General features: G+C 43.8%; 2 protein-coding genes across 7 annotated transcripts in view; one reads left to right on the top strand and one right to left on the bottom strand.

Annotated features, from left to right (window-relative positions):
• Positions 1 to 9,616: 9,616 nt before the first annotated feature.
• On the top strand, positions 9,617 to 13,183 carry ATP5PO (ATP synthase peripheral stalk subunit OSCP). Its single transcript, XM_048954049.1, is given in 8 exon segments — positions 9,617 to 9,801; positions 9,803 to 9,905; positions 10,001 to 10,051; positions 10,129 to 10,239; positions 10,561 to 10,690; positions 10,807 to 10,919; positions 12,592 to 12,678; positions 13,005 to 13,183. Coding segments are annotated over 8 exon segments (879 nt in total). The 5' UTR covers positions 9,617 to 9,631; the 3' UTR covers positions 13,119 to 13,183.
• Positions 13,184 to 18,035: 4,852 nt separating this feature from the next.
• The window catches only part of ITSN1 (intersectin 1), a 116,278-nt gene continuing 114,539 nt past the window's right edge, over positions 18,036 to 19,774 (bottom strand). For all 6 annotated transcript variants that reach the window (XM_048953899.1, XM_048953881.1, XM_048953872.1 and 3 more), the window contains one exon: positions 18,036 to 19,376. In XM_048953899.1, the coding sequence (XP_048809856.1) occupies positions 19,228 to 19,376 (149 nt within the window). In that variant the 3' untranslated portion in view covers positions 18,036 to 19,227. The remainder of the gene's footprint in view (positions 19,377 to 19,774) is intronic.

The following is a 19,774-nucleotide window of genomic DNA, read 5'->3' as shown; positions in this document are numbered from 1 at the left end:
TGATTCAGTCTCTGCATACCTGAAATGAGCTGTAGATACCATCTCCTCTGCTGCTCTGGGGACTAGGCTCCCTGTTGTTTACCTTCTGCAATAACAATTCAGCCTCATATAGAGTAGGATTGGTTTCTCCCTTTTTCTTTTCTTTTTTTTTTTTCTTTTTTTTTTTTCACACATGCAACAGCTGGGTTATGCAATCATTTCAGGGAGGGGGCTTGGCAGGCAGTCTCTACTGCAATTACACCCATCAATCTAGAAAACTGTCACTGGTGTTTGTGATATGGGCTCTCATCCACAATGCCCTGGAGTGGAGGAGCCTCCAAATAAAATAAAACAAAAAATATAAAAAAAAAATCCCCAAATGTCGAGGAAATTTCCTTCTCTTTGTGTACGCAAACATGTGCTCCTCACATCAGGATTTGCTTATATGAGTCATAGAAAAAAAAGGAGGGGGAATACATTGTACTTACATTATTATGTCTGTCACATAATCTTCACCACCTGGTTATTTATTAATTTCTTTGTGCTAAAGCCAACCTGTAGCCCATCTCAGGCACAGAAGGTGTTTATATCTCAGGAATCGTGCCCACATTTCACATCCCAGGAGCTCAGCTCTGCCTGGGGTTGCCTGCGATTCCCGTTACGGAGCAGCACACATCCCCCTGGGAGGGAGCACCCCTCAATCTCCAGGTGCCAACACTACCTGCCAGCAGAAAATTAATATTTCATAGCCGATAAAAAGAACTGGAAGCAACCTCACCGTACCGTAGTAGCCGGCGCCGTGCGTGATGTATAGCATGCTGCCTAGCAAGGTTGCTAAGCAACACGGCACCATCCACGAAAATCCTGCATCAGCTCGTGGTGGCTGGTGGGGCAGGCTGGACGTGACACTTGGCACACGGAGCAGTGTGGAAAGAGAAGTGCTCAGCTCAGGAATATTACAGCAGCCTACCGATACATGCCCTCCGTTCTGTTCCCTGTGCTGCTCAACAACATTACAATGCAGCGGGCACTACGATCATTTTCCACTGCAAAAAAGAAACAACAACAAAAACCCACACACACAAAAACCCACCCTCCCCTGCCTGCTTCCTGTTTCTTAATGCTCTTCAAACCTGATTTACAGAGTAGTGGAATTTTACAGCTGCATCCCATGATGCTCTCGCTCTCAATCCCATGGCCTGGCTCATACCTCAAACTAACCGTAAAGTCAAATCACAATGATGTGACTCACTATTATAACTAAAGATAGATCTTGTCAAAGCAGTCATGAGCTCTGGATGCTGGAGGGTGTTTTAGTGTTGTTTTTTTCCCCCTATTCCTCCCTCTCCCGGCTCCATAGTTTTTGACATTTGGAGGTCCATCCCATGTTAGGGAGTATTTGCATGAGCAGGCAGGTAGGGAACATGCTTTTGTAGACCAGAAGAAACCATGCTGAAGCACACTGAAGTCTAGCTGAGGGCAAGTTCACAGAGCTGCCAAATCAGAGCTTCACAGCAATGAGGGCTGGAGGGTCCCAAACACCCCAGACAAAGGGCAGGACAGCCACAGGAGGGAGAGAGGAACATTTTTAACAGGGTCTTCTTCTAAGCCTAACAAATCTTTTATATAGATATATAATTTTCATGATTACACACCAGCTGTTTTCAAGTGTGAATATTCAATTGGAGCACTTACTACCCAAAGAAGAACTGCTGCAGGAGGAGACCACATAGTGGAACAAGCCAGACACCAACTGAGAAAAGCAGGGCTCTTGCCCCAAGACCAGCAGCTCCTGCTAAGGCCACAGAATGGCTCAGCATCAGCTAGAAGCAGGGAAGTGGCAGGACAGGTGAGAGCTGCTTCAGTGTGGCAGTGGGGATGTGTGGGTGAAGCTCCACAGGCGTATCTCTAATAGCTCTGCAGGGCAAGCACACCTGATATCTCAGGAGATGCCATGCTGGAGGAGAGCAGCTCTTGCTGGTGCAAAGTGATCTGAATTCCCTCAGCCTCAGTTGCCCAAACCTGGAGAAAGGAGGACTGACTTTGGTTACACCATCAATACAGAAAGCAGCAGATGAGGGAGCCAGAGGTAGTTCCCTGTTTGGACGTACTGGATCTATTTCAGCCCTGTATAATTCCACTGGTGTCAATGGCATTACATCAGGGATAAAACCAACCCGTTATTATCCTGGCCATTTCCTTTTATGCCCTTGATGCAGGAAATCCCTATGCAAGTGCATGATTTTGGTCATGTGAATATTCTCACTGGAGGCAGTGTGATTGCTCACGTCCATAAAAAACACCTGCATATATACATGCAGGGCTGGGGCCTGAAACAGCACTGGAGGGAAAGGAAAAACAGAAGCAGGGTGAGAATACCTGAGAAACAATGCTCTGGAAGGGTCTGTGAGAGGTGTCTGTCCACTTGGGGGACAGCAATATTTCTGGCTATTTAACAATTTCTGTGAGACAGCAGTACCTTTAGGAAAAAAAAAATTTAAGGTATGACTGCTCTAAAGGGAGAGGGAAGGAGAAGAAAATACCCCAAATATCATTAAACGTTCCTAAAGTATTAAAAAAAAGTTAACAAAGAAGCTAGTTACGCAAAGGCCCTTTGGGGACTGCAATTTATGTCTGTGACTTCCATAACCTTGCCCCGATTCCTTCTCCTGCTCTTGCAGGGAACACCCTAGGGGGCTTCGTAGGAAGCCTCAACATATGTGTTTTTCTGCACTGCTTCTGGCTTCATGTTTCTGCTGTGCCTCCAGAAAAAAAAAAAACATGAGCCAAATCATGACTTCCAAATACCAAGAATTATGATCTCTAATGATTGTCATATGACAGTAATGCTTCACAGAAATCTTCTGAACAGTCACTCTCATGTATATGCATCTTGCTGCAGGAAAATACTAGCCAAAGAAATGTGGCTGATGAATCCCTGTTCACTTTCTGTTTTACACCCAAACAGTTTTTTAAATTCCTATATACAAAAGCACTGCTTTCACCAGTTTCTGAAGACCTTTCTGAAAAGTCTGTGCATGCAATTTAATGCCTGGATGCAGGATGAAATGTAATAACAAATCTTGACCTATTAGATTTAAGCCTTCAGCATGTGATCTAAATAAGGGTGACTTTCACAGATAACATACCACAAGATAAGTGATTCAGTGAAGTTCCTGAAATCAGCAGTTACTCTGGTTTGCAGCACAGTAAATGAGATCAGGTCTGACATAATAAATGAATCTATAAAGAAGGTGCTCTCATACGTTGCAGAACAAGCTAAAGAACAAGAGTCAGCAGGCTTACTGAGTTCAGTTGCAACTATTTTGAGTAGTTCTTGCTCTGTAGTAATGATGACTGATTTGTCAAATACTCTTTAATTTTTCACATTCATAGAATCATAGGATCATAGAATGGTTTGGGTTGGAAGGAACCTAGGATCACCTAGTTCCAACTCCCTGCTATAGGCAGGAACACCTCCCTCGTTGCTCAAAGCTCCATCCAGCCTGGTCTTGAGTGCTTCCAGAGAGGGAAGGGGCATCCACAACCTTGTTGGGATACATGTTCCAATGTCTCACACCCTCACAGTAAAGAATTTCTTCCTAATATCTAGTTTAAATTATTAATATTCAGCCAAATAAGGGAAAATACCTTTTTTATTTTACCCGCTGCCATGCCCGAAAAATTTTCCCTTGCAAGCAAGTGGACTGTTTAAGTTTGCTATGAAAACAAACAGCTCAGTTTTGCCCCTACTTTCTGTTTCAGGTTTATGTATGCGCTGTTCAAACGAGAGAGACAAATCCATGAAATTCATTTCACAGGGCATTGAGCAAATGGAATGTAGAATAATGTTCTTTAGTTACTGACATATGATCAAACGCAAGTTTGCTAAAAGGAAAGAGAAGGAGACATGCAACAGCCTTGAAATGGATAAAAATCTTGCCACATTAACCATAGTTAATCAACGAATAGTTATATTATTAGTATTGGCTTCCCTCTTGTGGCAATGAGCAAGTTGTAGTTCTAATACATAACTAAAATCTGCTAAAGCATCTGTCTAATACAGAATGCTGCAATGTGTTCATTCAGCAAGACCCTTGCATCCTGGGTACCTCATTTCAGCTCAAGGCAGATACAAAGACCTGCACATGGCAAGCAGGGAGCAGGTTGGGATCTCAGGTCTGTAGAAATACCACTGATATGAACATTTCAAAGGCTTACCCTGGTATGATTCAAGCCAGTATCTAACCCAACTGAACGAAGAGACATTTTCCACTTGAAGGTACATGTTTAATCTAGGAAGAGAGTTAGCTAAAGTGCTAGCTAGCTGAGAGAGTGGCTCATATTCTAGGCCTATTCAATGGCCCCAGCTGAGACTTACAGTTTAGTGGTCATTTCTGTAACAGACCCTGAAGAAACAGACCAGCATCTCTCATTCCCTGCATACACGGCCATTCTGACTCCAAAAGTGGGATGAGACGTAATATCCCATTTTCCCCAGCACTGATGGAACAGGCATGGAGGTTTTCCTTTATTTTCTCCACAGCTCCTTGCACATTATCATCATTTGATATTTGTGAATTTACAACTACTTTATTAACAGCAGCACGAGTGAGAAGGTATCATTGCTATTAAAAAAGCATGTTTCATCAACAGAATTTATAGCTATTTGTAAAAAGTGTTGGTCTCATTCTTACTTTTTGCAGGTGGGAGAACTGAGGCACAGAATAATTAGAAGCCAATCAGTAGGCCCAAAGCAAAGCTGAAAATAGACCCCAGCTCTCCCGAGTCTCAGTGCAAAGTTCTTGCTGCTACTCTACCAGCATGTGAGATAGCAAAGCTCATCTCTTAGCACTGCCTGTACTGAACCACGTCCATTATTTGCATACTTTCTGAAAGAAGCTCTTATTACCACTGATATTTTGTGGACATCCTCTAAAATGGCCGAATATTCAAGCGAGTTCTCATCACCTTTTCCAGTGGAAGGTGTTCTTGATTAGTGCTTATTTTCTAGTCTATTAAAATCCCATAACAGTTTGCCCTTAAATAAATTTTTCAGGCTTATTAGACTATCCTAGAAGAGGTACAGAGGAGATATTTTACCAGTGAAGCTACAAGTACGTAATTGTGACTTTTTTTCCCTTTTACATTAGCTTACTATGGTAGCTCAGAAAATATACTACAGTCACACAGTATTCTGGGGTGCTCATGGTAGAATAAATCATAATGATTTATCATTTTATTGTATATACTATATGGTAGTTTGAAAACTCCTTTGGAGGGTAGGAAAATGTAGGCACAGGTGCTTGGTCCTGCAAATAATCCTACAAAGAACTTTCAGTACAGTGTTCTGATGCTAAGGTCAGCGAGTTCAGCATCCTAACTCAACTAATAGGGCTCCAGCTCCTATTCTGAATTCCCCTCACAATGGTTGTGGTTCTACAGTCATTCTTGCTGGTTTGGAGGGAAAATAAATAAATAAATAAGACTGTTGAAAAACACTTTTTTTTTTTTTTTTTTTTTTTTAAAAAACAGGAAAATGAGTCAGGTCTTCCCTAGACAGCTAGGTTTTAGCAGGTGGGTCACTCTAGCTGTAAAGGGTTAGTCCCCAAGGAGTTATTGTGACAGAGCACTTGAACTTACCTGCCCAAGCAGAACAGCTCATGGAGCAGAGGTTTGGAAAACAGCCAGGTGAATTAGATTCAGCAAGAGTACCAACTGCTTCCAAGGATGAAAAGGGCAGCCCCTGGGAGAGAAAAAAACGCTTCCTTCAGACTTCAGCTGCAGGAACAAAACCACAGTAGCAATGGGGAGGTGAGGCGGGTCATAGCTTTTCTGTACCACATTCCCTGAACCTAAGAAGCACTGTGAATGAAAGCCTCCCTGGTTTCTTGTAAATAACATAAACTTTTTACAGAGGTCAGGAACTTGTTTGCAGCTACACCCTAGTTGTTCTGGGACCTTCCCATGCTGCTGAGTGTGGGAATCCCAGGCACAGCCAAAGGAAAACAGCTGGGTGCAATTGCTGACTAGCAGGTGCAGAGGAGTGCTCAAAACAGGCTGAAAGCTAATGTTTCAGGTGAGTTGAAAGGTGAGGGAGCAAAGTACTTACTGCATTTAGCCTTCCTTTTTAAGATTTGACACGCTCATTTACTTATGGGAGGTTTTGTTATGTTGTTGATTTTTTTAAAGGAGCTGGCCATAGTATGGTGGAGGGTAAGTTTGGCATATTTTTTTGAGAGAAAACAGATATGCTCTCATCATTGTGAGGACACCAGATGTGCTGTTACAAGTTTAATCTCATTTTAACACTGTGCTGCAAGCTCTCTGTGGAACAGTCTATGTCTTACTATGAATTTCATGAGACTTCATGCAGCTGTGCCCTGGTTGAAACACATCCCCACTGCCACTGTGGTAGAATAATAATGAAGAATCATCGCACTCTTTCTAGAGACATAAAAGCGCTGATTACTGTAGGCTCTGTGGCTGTTATGCTGGTGTGAAGTCCATGTCTTCAATAAGCACGATGGTCTGTTTAAATGAACCTAAACTCAGGCCAATTCTTTTGAAGATTTCTCAGATAGAAGTAGAGAGAGTATATTTTGCAGGATTTCAGTTCTGGTCAGTCTCAATAGGAGAAAAAAGGTGTTGTCTGTAGTATCACTATGTTTAGTGAGAACGGTTACTCTAAGGCAGCACTTCAAGCACTGACCCTCCACATAAACTGGCAGACCCATAAGTGGATGTTCTTCCAGGTATTTCTTGTGGAAGAGCTTATAAACAAAGTACGTGCTTGAGTGCTCAACTGATATAGGACCTACATCAATAAATTGGAACAAATTGACAGACAGAGGTGAATGCCCAATGATGATGGCCTGGCACTAAAGGGAGTTCAAATCCTTTCTAGTGGGAAAACGACTTGTAAGATATCCAGATACAAGAACAAGCTTTATCAAGATTTAAATTTTCCTTCCTAGGACAAGGCATAAAGGTACAAACTGTTCATCAACTGTGAGATAATACTTGTTTAAAATTAACTGAGAAAGTTGATCTGATTTTATTTCTTGAGAGCATTATCAGGATTTGACTCAGACCACAGTTTGTTAAAGTACCCTCAGCTCTCAGTGATTTGATTGGCCTCAGTAAGACAGATTTTCTTATGTATTACCATAGAATGTAGAGTCATAGAATCATTTGGGTTGGAAGAGACCTTAAAGATCACCTAGTTCCAATCCCTCAGCCTTCGTGTTGCTTTGACTACATTGCTCAAAGCTCCATCCAACCTTGCCTTGAACACAGGTATGAGGCAGCAACAGTTTCTCTGGGCAGCCTGTGCCAGCGCCTCACCACCCTGACAATGAAGAATTTCTTGTTTACATCCAGTCTACATCTACCTTCTTTCAGTTTAAAGCCATTGTCCCTCAACTTACCACTACACTCCCTGATAGAGTCCTTCTCCAGCTTTCCTGTAGGCCCCCTTAGGTACTGGAAGGGTGCTATATGGTCTCCCTGGAGCCTTCTATTTTCTGGGCTGAACAACTTCAGCTCTCTCAGTCTCACTTCACAAGAAAGGTGCTTCAGTTCTCTGATCATCCTCCTCTGGTCCCACTCCAGCAGGTCCAAGCCCTTTTTATACTGGGGACCCAAGAGAGAGATGCAGATGAAGTCCCCAAGGGAAAAGCAGAGGAAGAGAACCTCTTCCCTTCACCTGCTGGCCATGCTTCTTTCTATGCAGCCCAGGTTATGGTTGGCTTTCTGGGCTGTAAATGCCCACCTCAAGCCTGTCAAGGTCCCTATGGATGGCATCCCTTTCCTCCAGTGTGCCAACTGTGTCAAAAAACTTGGTGTCATCAGCAAACATGCTAGAGTGTGTTCAATCACACTGTTCATGTTGCCAACAAGAATTTTAAACAGTGCTGGTTCTAACCAACTCCAGCATGTTATTAATCATTGGTCTTCACCTGGACAGTGAACACAACACTTTGAGCACAACCATTCATCCAATTCTTTATCCACTGAGTGGTCCATCCATCAAATTCATGTCTCTCCAATTTAGAGACAAGAATGTCATGTGGGACAGTGTCAAACACTTTGCATGTGTCCGGGTAAATGACCTCAGTTGCTCTCATCCACTAGTGTTGTAACCCCATTGCAGAAGGCCACCAAATTTTTCAGGCACAGTTTAGCCTTACTGATGCATGGTGGCTGTCACCTCCTCATTTTCCATGTGTCTTAATAGAGTCTCCAGGTTCTGCTCTATAATCCTAACAGGCACAGAGGAGAGACTGACTTGTCTGCACTTCTCCAGGGCCTTCCTTTTTTCCCCTTCTTCAGAATTGCAGTTGGTGGCAACTTCACTGAACTGCCACAGCTTCTAAAAATACGATGGATAGTTGCTAGAAGATCATAGAGTGCTAAAAGATCATAAAGTGTTCCAGAATTACTATAATAACATTTTGGATATGTGGCTTAAAGCAAGTATGGGACTGGTAAGGCTGCACCTCAAGTACTGAGCTCAGTTTGAGGGCCCTCGCTACAAAACAGACATCGAGGCCCTGGAATGTGTCCAGAGAAGTGTAACGAAGCTGTGAAGGGTCTGGAGCCCAAGTATGATAGGGAAAAGCAAAGGGAACTGGAGTTGCTCACTCTGGAGAAAAGGAGGCTCAGGAGAGACCTCATTGCTCTCTACAGCCACCTGAATAGAGGCTCTGGAGAGATAGGGGTCAGCTTCTCCGAGGTAACAGTGACAGAGCAAGAGGTGATGGACTCAAGCTGTAATAGGAAAGGTTCAGGTTGGGTATTAGGAACAATTTCTTCTCAGCAAGAGCGGTGATGCAGTGGCACAGGCTGCCCAGGAAGGTGGTGCAGTCACCATCCCTGGAGGTGTTCAGAAGCCATATGGATGTGGCACTGAGGGACGTGGGCAGTGGATGTGGTGGGGGTGGGCTGGTGGTTGGACTGGGTGAACTTAGTGGTCTTTTCCAATCTTAATTATTCTGTGACTCTATCCAACCTGGTCTTGAGCGCCTCCAGGGATGGGGCACCACAGCTTCTCTGGACAGCTGCGCTAGCACCTCATTGTCCTCTCAGTGAAAAAATTTCCATCTGATATCTAAATTAAATCTCCCCATAGCTAATAAGCTGCAGAGAGCTGAAGGAGCTCCATTCCAGCATCCAGAATAAAGCATAATGATGACACTGACTTACTTCTGATGGGATGCTAGACAGTCTCTCTTATTCAGACCGCATTTCCTGAAGGGTGCTGCTCTAATTCCCTGTTTTTGACATCGCTAAAGCGGGCGCTAATTTTCCAATCTGTAGCAACAGCAACATCTAGCGTCTGGAGCCTGCCCTGCATGCTTGCAGCACGCTTGCTGTTGGCGCAACGCAGTTCGTCCAGCAGTTCAGCAGCACACGGGACTCGAGCGAGCAGCTCAAGGTCGAGCAGAGGACTCTGGCACAGGTGGAGCTGAGGGCTGAGCGCCCGTCTGCCCCGCGCTCCACCTGGAGGGCCGTCTCTCTGTGCCCTAGCAGACGCCCAGCCCCTTTATTGGAGGGGAAAGACAACAACTCTTATTTCAGGGGTGGTTTCACCCTGTTAGAGGACAGAAATATCCTCGAGGGGCGTGCAGCCAACATCTCCCTTTGGAAAATGTATACGAAGCGGCTGAGGGCCGGGACGCGCTGTTATACCGACTGCAAGAGGCGGGAAAGGGTTCTGGGGCCTAACGGGCCTATTGCGGCTCCTCTCCTCTGCGGGAATCCCCGCCCACGCCGGAGAACTACGCGTCCCAGCATGCCCCGCGTGGCGGGAGAGGGCGGGGCCTACAGCTGCGCCTGTGCACTGCCTCCCCGCCGGGCCCGGGCGCAGCGGTGACCTCGAGCGGTGGTGGGAGAAAATGGCGGCGGCGGGGTTCGCCCTGAAGGTGAAGTGGGGCCGGGGGGAGAGGGGACACGGCGCGTTGCGGCTGGCCGTCACCTCCTTTCCGACGGGGTTGCACAGCCGCTCTGTGTCCCGCAGGTGCGGCAGCTGAGCACGTCGGCGGCTCGGCCGGTCTCCAAACTGGTGAAGGTGAGCGGGGCCGGGGGGTTTGGATTTGGGGCCGGCTTCCCGCTCAGGGCCGCGCTCAGGCGCCGTCTGTCCCGCAGCCGCCCATCCAGGTGTACGGGCTGGAGGGCCGCTATGCCACCGCGCTGTATTCCGCCGCCACAAAGCAGAAGAAGCTGGAGCAGGTGGAGAAGGAGCTGAGCCGTGTGTCGGTAAGCTTCCTGGGCGCGTCTCTGGCCTGAGGTCACGCAGGGGCTGCTGTTAGGACTCTCTTGCGTGCTGTGAGACGTGTCAGGCCTGCCTGCCTGTGCTCTGCACTCTGCCCCTGGTGCCCCTCCGGGGTCTGGTGAGTTGCTTGAAGGAGCAGCAGCTCTAAAAGGAGCATCCTCTCTATGAGCTCCACCTGGAGCTGCCATTTCACTTCCCATCTGCTCTCTTCTGTCCTCTATCCTTGCTCGATGGATGACTTTTTTTTGCCTGCATGGGCCTGGGAAACTCGTGACCTTTACAGTGTTACTTGTGTGTTCTCTTAGACTCTTTTGAAGGACCCCAAGCTGTCCAGCATTATTATGAACCCTCACACCAAGGGCACAGTTAAACAAAAAGCTGTAAATGATGTTTTAGTTAAAGAGAAGATGTCCCCTGTTACCACCAACCTGATGAGTGAGTAATCATTTACATTTTGAAAAACATCTGATACTGCTTGTGATTAGTTGTTGCTAACCGAATTTGCTTCTAGTGGGTGTGCTAAACCCTTCTGATACATCTGCATCTTCCAGACCTGCTTGCTGAAAATGGTCGCTTGCGCTACACTCCGGGCATTGTTTCTGCTTTTGGGAAGATCATGAGTGCATTCCGAGGAGAAGTGCTGTGCACAGTCACCACTGCACAGGTGGGTTAGGAACATCAGGGTTGAGTTTAATAGGAACGGGCATGAAAGGCAAACTTCTTTAGCTATAGTGTAAGCAGCTTGCTGCATGAGGAATGAAGAAAAATCTCACCTCTACAAAACACTCCAATAGTGTTTCAGTATACAGAAATTATTGGTTAGCAATTATACATGTTCTTCTTGGTTCAACTTGACAGGTAACATCTTTTTCTATGTGTGAACCCAGGGGCTGATGAAAGTCAACTGGGTCTGCAGATAAAACTGCCTCTGCTTTGATTTTTGTCATTAAGATCATACTGATCAAGTTAGAGCTAACAGACCAGCTCTTAGCTGTAGTGAGGCAGATCGCTGAGGTGAAATCAAAGATAACATCTCTGTATGCTCGATACTATCTGTAGGTAGATAGTAACAGCACAAGGGGGAATGGCTTTAAGCTAAAAGAGGAGAGATTTAGATTGGATGTCAGGAAGAAATTCTTTCCCCCAGAGGGCAGTGAGGTGCTGGCACAGCTGCCCAGAGAAGCTGTGGTGCCTCATCCCTGGAGGTGCTCAAGGCCAGGTTGGATGGGGCCCTGGGCAGCCTGAGCTGGTGGGGGGCAGCCCTGCCCATAGTAGGGGTTGGAACTAAATGGTCTTGAACGTCCCTTAAAACTCAGACTGCGAAGCTGTAAACTTCAAGCTGGAGATGTGATTTCTGGCATTTCAGTAGTTTGTGTGGGGATAGATCCATGCTCAGGCCTGGTAATGGGAAGCTTGCCTGCTGTATATGTAACATAAATGTGTAGCTTTTGTGTGCTAAAATGAGCTTCCAGTGTGGACTGAATAAAAAACCTCATCCATTTGGGCGTGACAGGCTCTTTATAGGCCACAGGCACAGACTGTAACTGATAGCTTTCAGGGACATAGGGGTTCACAAATGCAAAACTTTTTTCTGAGTTTTCCCAAATAATTCGTAAGGGTTGATATAATAATAATTCCTGATGCCTCTTTGATTGATAGCAGTTGGTTTCTTTTGACTCTCAACTGTTAACCATTAAATAGGAGTTGTTATTGCTAGTAACGCTAGCAGCACTATTCTTCTGTGGAGTCTGTTTAATTTCTGTTGCAGTAATATCTGAACAACTCACAGGGAAAGCGAGGGCAGGCTCATGGTGCCTCCCCCCCCCCCTCAGGGATGCAGAGTTCCTCTATGGTGATGGAGAGAGGTGTACTTGGCTGAGCCCACACAGCTGTGTTGGCAGCATCTTGAGTCCCTGTCTCATGCTTCACATGAAACTGTTTTTTTCTTAAGCTTATAAACTGAACTGTGAGAAGCAACGGAATTAATCTCTCCTCATATAGGCTAAATGCTGCTTTGAAATGGATGTGAGGGTCTTGTGTTGAGTGCTTAGTTTAGCAAGTCAGGATTCTTGATGCTTGCTTTCCAAAGATATTAACAACAAGCATTTGCTGGGAATATGTGTGCAGGCAGCACAATACTTTATGAAATTAAAGGAGCACCAAATGCTGCTGTTTCTGTGCTGTCATTCGATTACTGTTATCCAAAACTGCTTCCTCTGCCTTCCTGGGAGTGTCTTTCTTTAATGGAGTCTGAAGAGAAAATGAAGTGTTCTCATTATACCCTTTGAATTTTTTACATCCTTCATTTTCATTGTGTTCTGTGCAAATTTTTTCAGCCCTTGGATGATGCCAGCCTTACTGAGCTAAAGAGTGTTCTGAATGGATTCTTGGCTAAAGGAGAGGTCTTGAAGCTGGAGACCAAGGTAGGGGTTTTATTTGTAAATACACTTAATGCCAAGCTGTGCTTCTTGTGCTGTCTCTCATCTTTACAAAAAAATAAATGAAAGAGGAACTATAGGACACTAGTGTATATTCATTTGGTTGAATTCAGTAGCTATATAATATACTTCTGTGTTTTCTTGTACACCTGATGCTTCAATTACTGAAATCTTAACTCTGAAATATAATGGCTGCAAAATTATCTTAAATAAGGGTCTTTTAAACGTTTACACTTTAAAAAAAGAAAAAAATATATATATTAGGGTAAGAAGTTTTTGCTAATGGAGTTTCTGTTAAACCTTTCTTCTAGACTGATCCCTCCATCCTTGGTGGAATGATCGTCAATATTGGGGAGAAATACGTGGATATGTCGACAAGGTCAAAGATCCAGAAACTGACCAAAATAATGAAAGAGGCTGTCTAGTAAGCTGTTCTCTTTGTTCACAGTGAAACCTGTCACATGGAAACAATAAAATTATTCTTCTTGAATAGCTGTTTTAGAGTATTGATTCTAATGTACAGCTGTACAGCTGTGGGAGAAAGATGATGAGGCCTCCAAAAGCTTGCTAGGGAGAGGTTAAGGTGTTTGTATCTTAAAACTACTTATAAAAATGTTCAGCATAGAACACTGATTCACAGCTACCTCATGTTACACTGGTGTTCTAATGACAAGGCTGTGTGTGCCTGCTTCTGTTTAATGGGATATTGAGGATATTGACCTCAGGGCAGCTGGCCAGATGCAGTAATTATTAGCCAAAAGGAGGGGGCAGATCAGAGAGGGACCTTCTAGTCCTATTATCAAAAATACCAATCTGAACATTCATCTAATGTTTTTGAGACCGTATCGCTCTTCCTCAGTGCTTCTCAAGAACATCACAATAGGCTGTTAAAATAAAAAAAGAAAAACAACAGTGTTTATTCTTGCATAATTTCACTTGCACAAATACAGTCTCGTCTGTCTAACAATTTGCACAGACTGAAGTCTGATCTGCACCTTCCACCTCAGTGAATGCAGTCTGGGACGCGGCGTAATTCCTCAAACAGGTGAATGCATCATTTTGAAGACTTTTGTTTCATTTGACACTGTCCATAAACAGAATTATTTAATCAAGTGCAGCAGAGGAAGTAACACATTCAGAGCAACCAAAGTACAGTTGAAATTGTCTTACGAGAAACAGTGGCATCCAATTTGTTGTTAGTTATTTGTTATACCAATTAGAAATGTTATATCTGTTAGAAATGCTTTCAAATAAGCCCATTTCACAGTATGGATGTGTTCCTGTAGGATAGTTAGATGCAATGTAAATGAACAATACAAGTGAATTACATCTTCTCGGAAAAAAGGAACCATTTCTCCTACCTGTCCAGCTCTTAAGACCTACATATAATAGTTATTTTCTAATGCCTTTGTAATTTTTAAGATCTTACAAATACTACATATAGTACAACACTTCCTTTCTTAAGAAGAGAAGGAAACTAATTGATACCATTCGTTTGGCAACAACAAGTGCACTAAAAAGTCACACCACCATCATGGGGTGGGGATTCCCCAGTTCTAAGTATTAACACGGAAGAAATACTACGGCTATCTTTTCTGAATGATGTATCAACACTGAATAAAAAGTACTCCATGAATAAGTCTGTAAAGGCTGTTGGAATCTAAACTATTTTGGCAAAGTGAGGACTGGAATAAGGTATTCTGCAAAAGCTGGGGGTTAGCCTGGTGAAAAGCTTTAAGCCTTTACGAATCGTCACCCAAATAGGAATTGCTTCAACCCAACTCGGGCACTTCGCACTGCCAAAAGCAGTGCACTCTCACTCGTCTTTCCATATGCTCCTCACAGAGTGACTTGCTCTTGAGATACGGTGTGATCAGCATTCTGACTGGTGCCAGGAGAGCTCCATGATCCTGTGCCCAACCTTCTCCCTTACTCCTGACAAGTACAGGTTCCACCACCAGTCCCATCCCTGTGGAGTAGGCACTATGACAGGGAGGGATTTCACTTCTAGTCCATCACACGATGGACAATCCATCCCACACTTCCTAAGGGGAGAAGAGCCTGCTGCTCACCAAGCTCTGGTTTCGTCTCTGCCAGTTTTTCCCCTATTTTCCTGCAGCCCAGCCTTCCCCTGTCAGCTGTGCTCACCACGACAGGCGGGAGAGCCTGAGAGCCTGACAGAAGGGCTCTGAGGAAGCAAAACGCCTTGACTGACACGTCAGGTTGGGATCACAGATCCAGTGCTAAATCTGGGGTTAGCAACACTTTGCAGCTTTACAAGAAGTGCAAGGATTCACTTACAGTCGCAGCAAAACCTTTTTCTGACAGCTATGTCATGCAACTAGGCTAGTTTAACATGTTCTTTATTCATTTAAGTTCGGTCCTAAATATATCTGCCTATGTACAGAAAAATAATTTCCCAAGAATGACCTTTATTTTAAAATACGTAAGACAACAAACAAAACTGTGTGCCTATAAACGTTTTCGTTAGATTGACTCCGTATTTGACAACAACAAAGTAGCTATGCTCTTATATTATATATACAAATAATCACATGTATATATATATATATATATATCTGTAGATACATTGATATGGATGTAGGACAGGAGTGTTTGGTCTGAACAAATGTGGGGTACGTGTGGAATGTACATACAGAGCAAACGGCTCGAAGTGAAGGTGAGTTCACCTGTTTCCCCACTGTTCTGCTTTTCAAGGGTTTTGATGCTCCATTGGAATAGTGAAGCACCACAGTGCAAAAGGAGCAGTATGAAAGCAGACCCCGCTGTTGCGGTGAAGGTCTGGACTTGCCACATCTTCATCTGGAAAATGTATTTAATAATATTACAAAAACGTTGTTATCCACAATGTTCTTCCCCCCCAAAACCCAACTCACGTGTAACAAAAAGTGTTTTTTTCTGAAGGGTAAAAATATTCTAGAATGAACATTTAAAAATTTCCGTCATAAAAACTCATGTTGAGAAGATATATAATAATTCGGTGCATCTAGAAAAAGTTCTGCAATGTATGGGTCATATTCCTTAGGGTCAGCCCAGTGACGTGCTCTGTCCCTTGAGGTGCCCACGTCAGACCATCAACTGCACACAGCCTCTCAGGACCTTACAGATCACCTCCCTACAGCACTGATCTTGGGGAAACAGCATTTCCAAAGCTAAGATCAGCTTTATGGTTTTTATTTTACAGTGCTTCCAAATCATTATAACCTGCAGGTATATGACTTATGATTAGCCTGGTAAATACCATACTGGAGAATCTGGTGGCTATAACCCAATCACCATGCACTTTCAGAAAGACAGGGAAGAAAACAGATCTGCAAAGAACATGAACTCCTTTATCTTAACCTTGACTTGTTGCTTGACGATCTCTTCAGCAACTGCAATCTACCAGTCCTTATACAATTTGAATCAACTTTGTCATGTAGGCTCCTTGAACTCATCCCTGCATCTCCAGCATACCACATGAGCATCCAGCCAGCTTCTAGTATCCTTTGTTCTAGCTGAGACACAAAGGTAATTAACAGCAATGGATCAGAGCCTATGGGTCGGAAAGTGGAGTTCACAGTGCAACCCTGCTGGGAAAGTGTGAGGTGCAGCCCTGGTAGAGGAGAGCTTAACATACCCCAGGCTTAGAACCACAATATCATTAAGGTTGGAAAAGACTTCCCAGATCCCCCAGTCCAACCACCAGCCCACCCCCCCCACGCGCACTGCCCATGTCCCTCAGTGCCACATCCACACGGCTCCTGAACACCTCAGGGACAGTGACTGCACCACCTCCCTGGGCAGCCTGTGCCACTGCCTCACCGCTCTTGCTCAGAAGACATTTCTCCTAATACCCAACCTGAACCTCCCCTGGCACAACTTATCGTATCACTGTTACCTGGAAGAAGAGGCCTTGCCACTCCCACAACTCCACAACACATGAAGTCCTGGATGGACAAGGGAAATTACAAGGACTGATTGCAAGTTAGAAATCCAGGAGCTGAACCCCAGCCCTTCATCATCATCTCACACATGCATGACATTCACTGGCATTAACAGGAACTAAACGTTCCCATGCATTGAGGGCAAGTTGGAAATGACAAGCGATGGTGGTTGGGAAGGTGCTCAGTTGTGTTACCACATAAAAAGATGCAATCTGACGTATCGATGATGGGGTCACAGTCCAAGAGGAGCCCCCACAGCTACCTGGCAACCACTTCCAACAGCAATTGAATCTCAGAGGAAAATGCAGCAACTTGAGGCTTCTTCTGCAAACCTGGACTGGATCTCTGCATCACATCCATAGTATTTTTTTCCTATTTGTCTCCTTATTTTGTTGCTGAAATTCATGCTGTGGAAATGATGCCATAAAAAGACGATCCGACTTTCTAAACACTGAAAGGAATTCACTGTATGTCCAGCTAGTGAGTAAAATTAGGACAGCAATAAAAGGTTAGACATGACATTAAATGACATTTAATGTTACCCATTAATAGATTTTATCACTTTTTTTTAATTCTACCACAACAACGTGTATTTTCATATACGTTATATTTAATAAAATGTATTGATATGGAATTAGGAAAACATGGGTTTAGTACTATTTACATATTTTAATCGAAACAATTTTCTTAACAACATTGAAAAATAGAAACTTAAAGTTCTCTTAATCATGTTTTCTGCCAGTTAGTGGTAACCAAATGCATGCCCAGGAAGTTGCACTCCCTCTAAAATGTGATCAGTTGAAAGTTTCTAACTAAAGTGTGTATCTCTGCTTTTCTGTTTCAAAAAATACATAAGTATGTCTGTCATTTCTGATACAAAATTCTACACTATCTTCAATAAATAAATAATAAAGCGATTCTGAAAAGTATGAAATGTAAACTTTGTCGTCCCTCCAACATACATCTTTTCCCATTGCTTGAAACATTACAGTGGTCTCGTAGGAAATTATAATACACAGACACTTCCCAGCACAGTTTACACTTACTACCATACTGTTTCTACCTATCCGTTATGAATATATCCTAATTTCCTAATGGAAATCAATAAGAATTGTAGTGCTAGAGAACACCATCAATACAGGGAAGGTGGAAACCAGTACTGAAAGGACATGCAAAGAACATCAAAACCTAACAACAGGCTCCACGAGAACATTCACATGCTAATGGAACAGGCTGACACCTCCCATTCAGAATTGAAGTCATTACAAAAATACCAGTGTATGCATGATAGGTAATGAACGAAATGATTCCAGGCAGAACAAAGATGAATTTTACTCTTAGGGTTCTGTCACATCCAGTCGTGTACTTAAGGGAAATGCAACCTATGTGTGCACTTAGGGACAGATGGTTTGCCAAACGCGGGAAGTTTGCTGGACATTGGCCTGTATGCGTGCTATGTGTTGAGTTAAACACATATATAACCTTTTGTGTTCCCCAAGATGAAAAAGACATTACCCTCGGGTTACCCACTCCATACAATCACAAAACACTTCATTCTGTTCACGTCTACCATCTTTGCCACCAACTTTGTGACCAGCCCGGTTTGCAGCAAACACTGCTGTGAGTGACAATGTGCTACTGCCCTGAATTCAGCAACACGATGTCGAATGCAGTCAGGCACAGTACAGTTTAATAACTGGTCACCACTGATTGCTTTGCAAACTAGACTCTGCGGGGTAGAAATGAGCTTCCTGAGCGAGAGCCATCATTGTTTTCCTTCCTCACTGCAGGTGACGGAACATCCATCTGCATTCACACAACTGAGCAGCAGTAGTAAAACAGTACCGAAGTGGTACAGCACAACATTCAGCAGGGCTCTATATTCCGTCCTTCACTCACTGTTCAAACACTTCTTCCAAAGGTACTGAGTGGGTGGACTCTTCTGGAGTGTAACTCATCTCTGTGCACAAGGCCTGCACGTAATTTATTCTGGGGGCAATGTGAGTCATGAAGTGGTATGTTAATAGAATCTTCTCTGTTTATAGATATAGACTATTTATTTTCTAAATATTTTCAGTATCGCCATGAAGATCTCCAGAGATCTTCTTACTGCATAACTGCTTGTTCAATTCACAAAACATTTACACGCCACTTTGCTGAGCAATAGGCACAGAATTCCTTTTGGGGGAAAACCCTGCAGAAAGCCACCAAACATACCAACATTGCCTTCTTCATGTAAATTAACGAGTAGAGTAACTGGAGCAAGCATGGGGACCTATGTGGTGTGCCAGCCTTTCAGGCTGCAGCACAACGAACAGCCAGGTTACTTCATAAACCCAGGAAACTAACATCAGGTTCCACATAGAGAAATTGAGGGAGACTTCCTCACTAAACTGGGACTCGTTTTTCAGTGAGAATTATCAAGGCACAAAGATGCTCCTGTTTGCTTTGATAACCCTCTTGTGTGTGAAGGGCAAGCAGTAGTTTCGTATCAAACCAATAAGGGTTTTGTGACAGCTTCTGCAGATACCTATATTGCAGTGAACTCAGACCAAAAAAAAAAACCAAAACATTGGTCCCTTTCCTTCTAAGGCTCATCAAACAATTGCAGGTCCAGTCGGACGACTATCTCTCCTGTTGGGACTTCATGGAGAAGGAGACACTTTGTAACTGGTCCCTTTGAACCCTGATCCTTCTTAATGTCTGCCACACGGATCTCTGTTCTGCCCAAAAAGTCTGAAATGCAAAAAGACAGCATGCTTAGAAATGAACCGTTTTCTGTTGCAATAAAATGCTAAATTGCAGTAGGAGCTAAGTTTTCATTTACACACAATAAAAGGAGAAAAAAAACCCTTCGTCCCATTATATTTTTGCAGTTGAAGGACAAATGCTGCCTGTCTGCACATAAGAGACTTTCTTCTGGACCAGTGGCAGCATTTAAAAATAAATGATGCCGAAGGCAGAAAAAAATCCACCATGTACTTCACAGATGCTCTGCTTAAGTAGCTTACTTATTTTATGATGTGTTAGAAAAAAAGCCAAAGGCCAGTGCCCAGCCTGAACTGGACGAGTAGCTCTCAGGAGATGACAGAGCAAGGGATGGATCACAACAGCGACAAGGTCACTGGGGCAAA

Source organism: Lagopus muta, chromosome 1, assembly GCF_023343835.1.
Source record: "Lagopus muta isolate bLagMut1 chromosome 1, bLagMut1 primary, whole genome shotgun sequence".
NCBI classification, from domain to species: domain Eukaryota; kingdom Metazoa; phylum Chordata; class Aves; order Galliformes; family Phasianidae; genus Lagopus; species Lagopus muta.
Note: the sequence above shows the minus strand (reverse complement) of the source record. Positions and strands in the feature narration are given on the sequence as shown.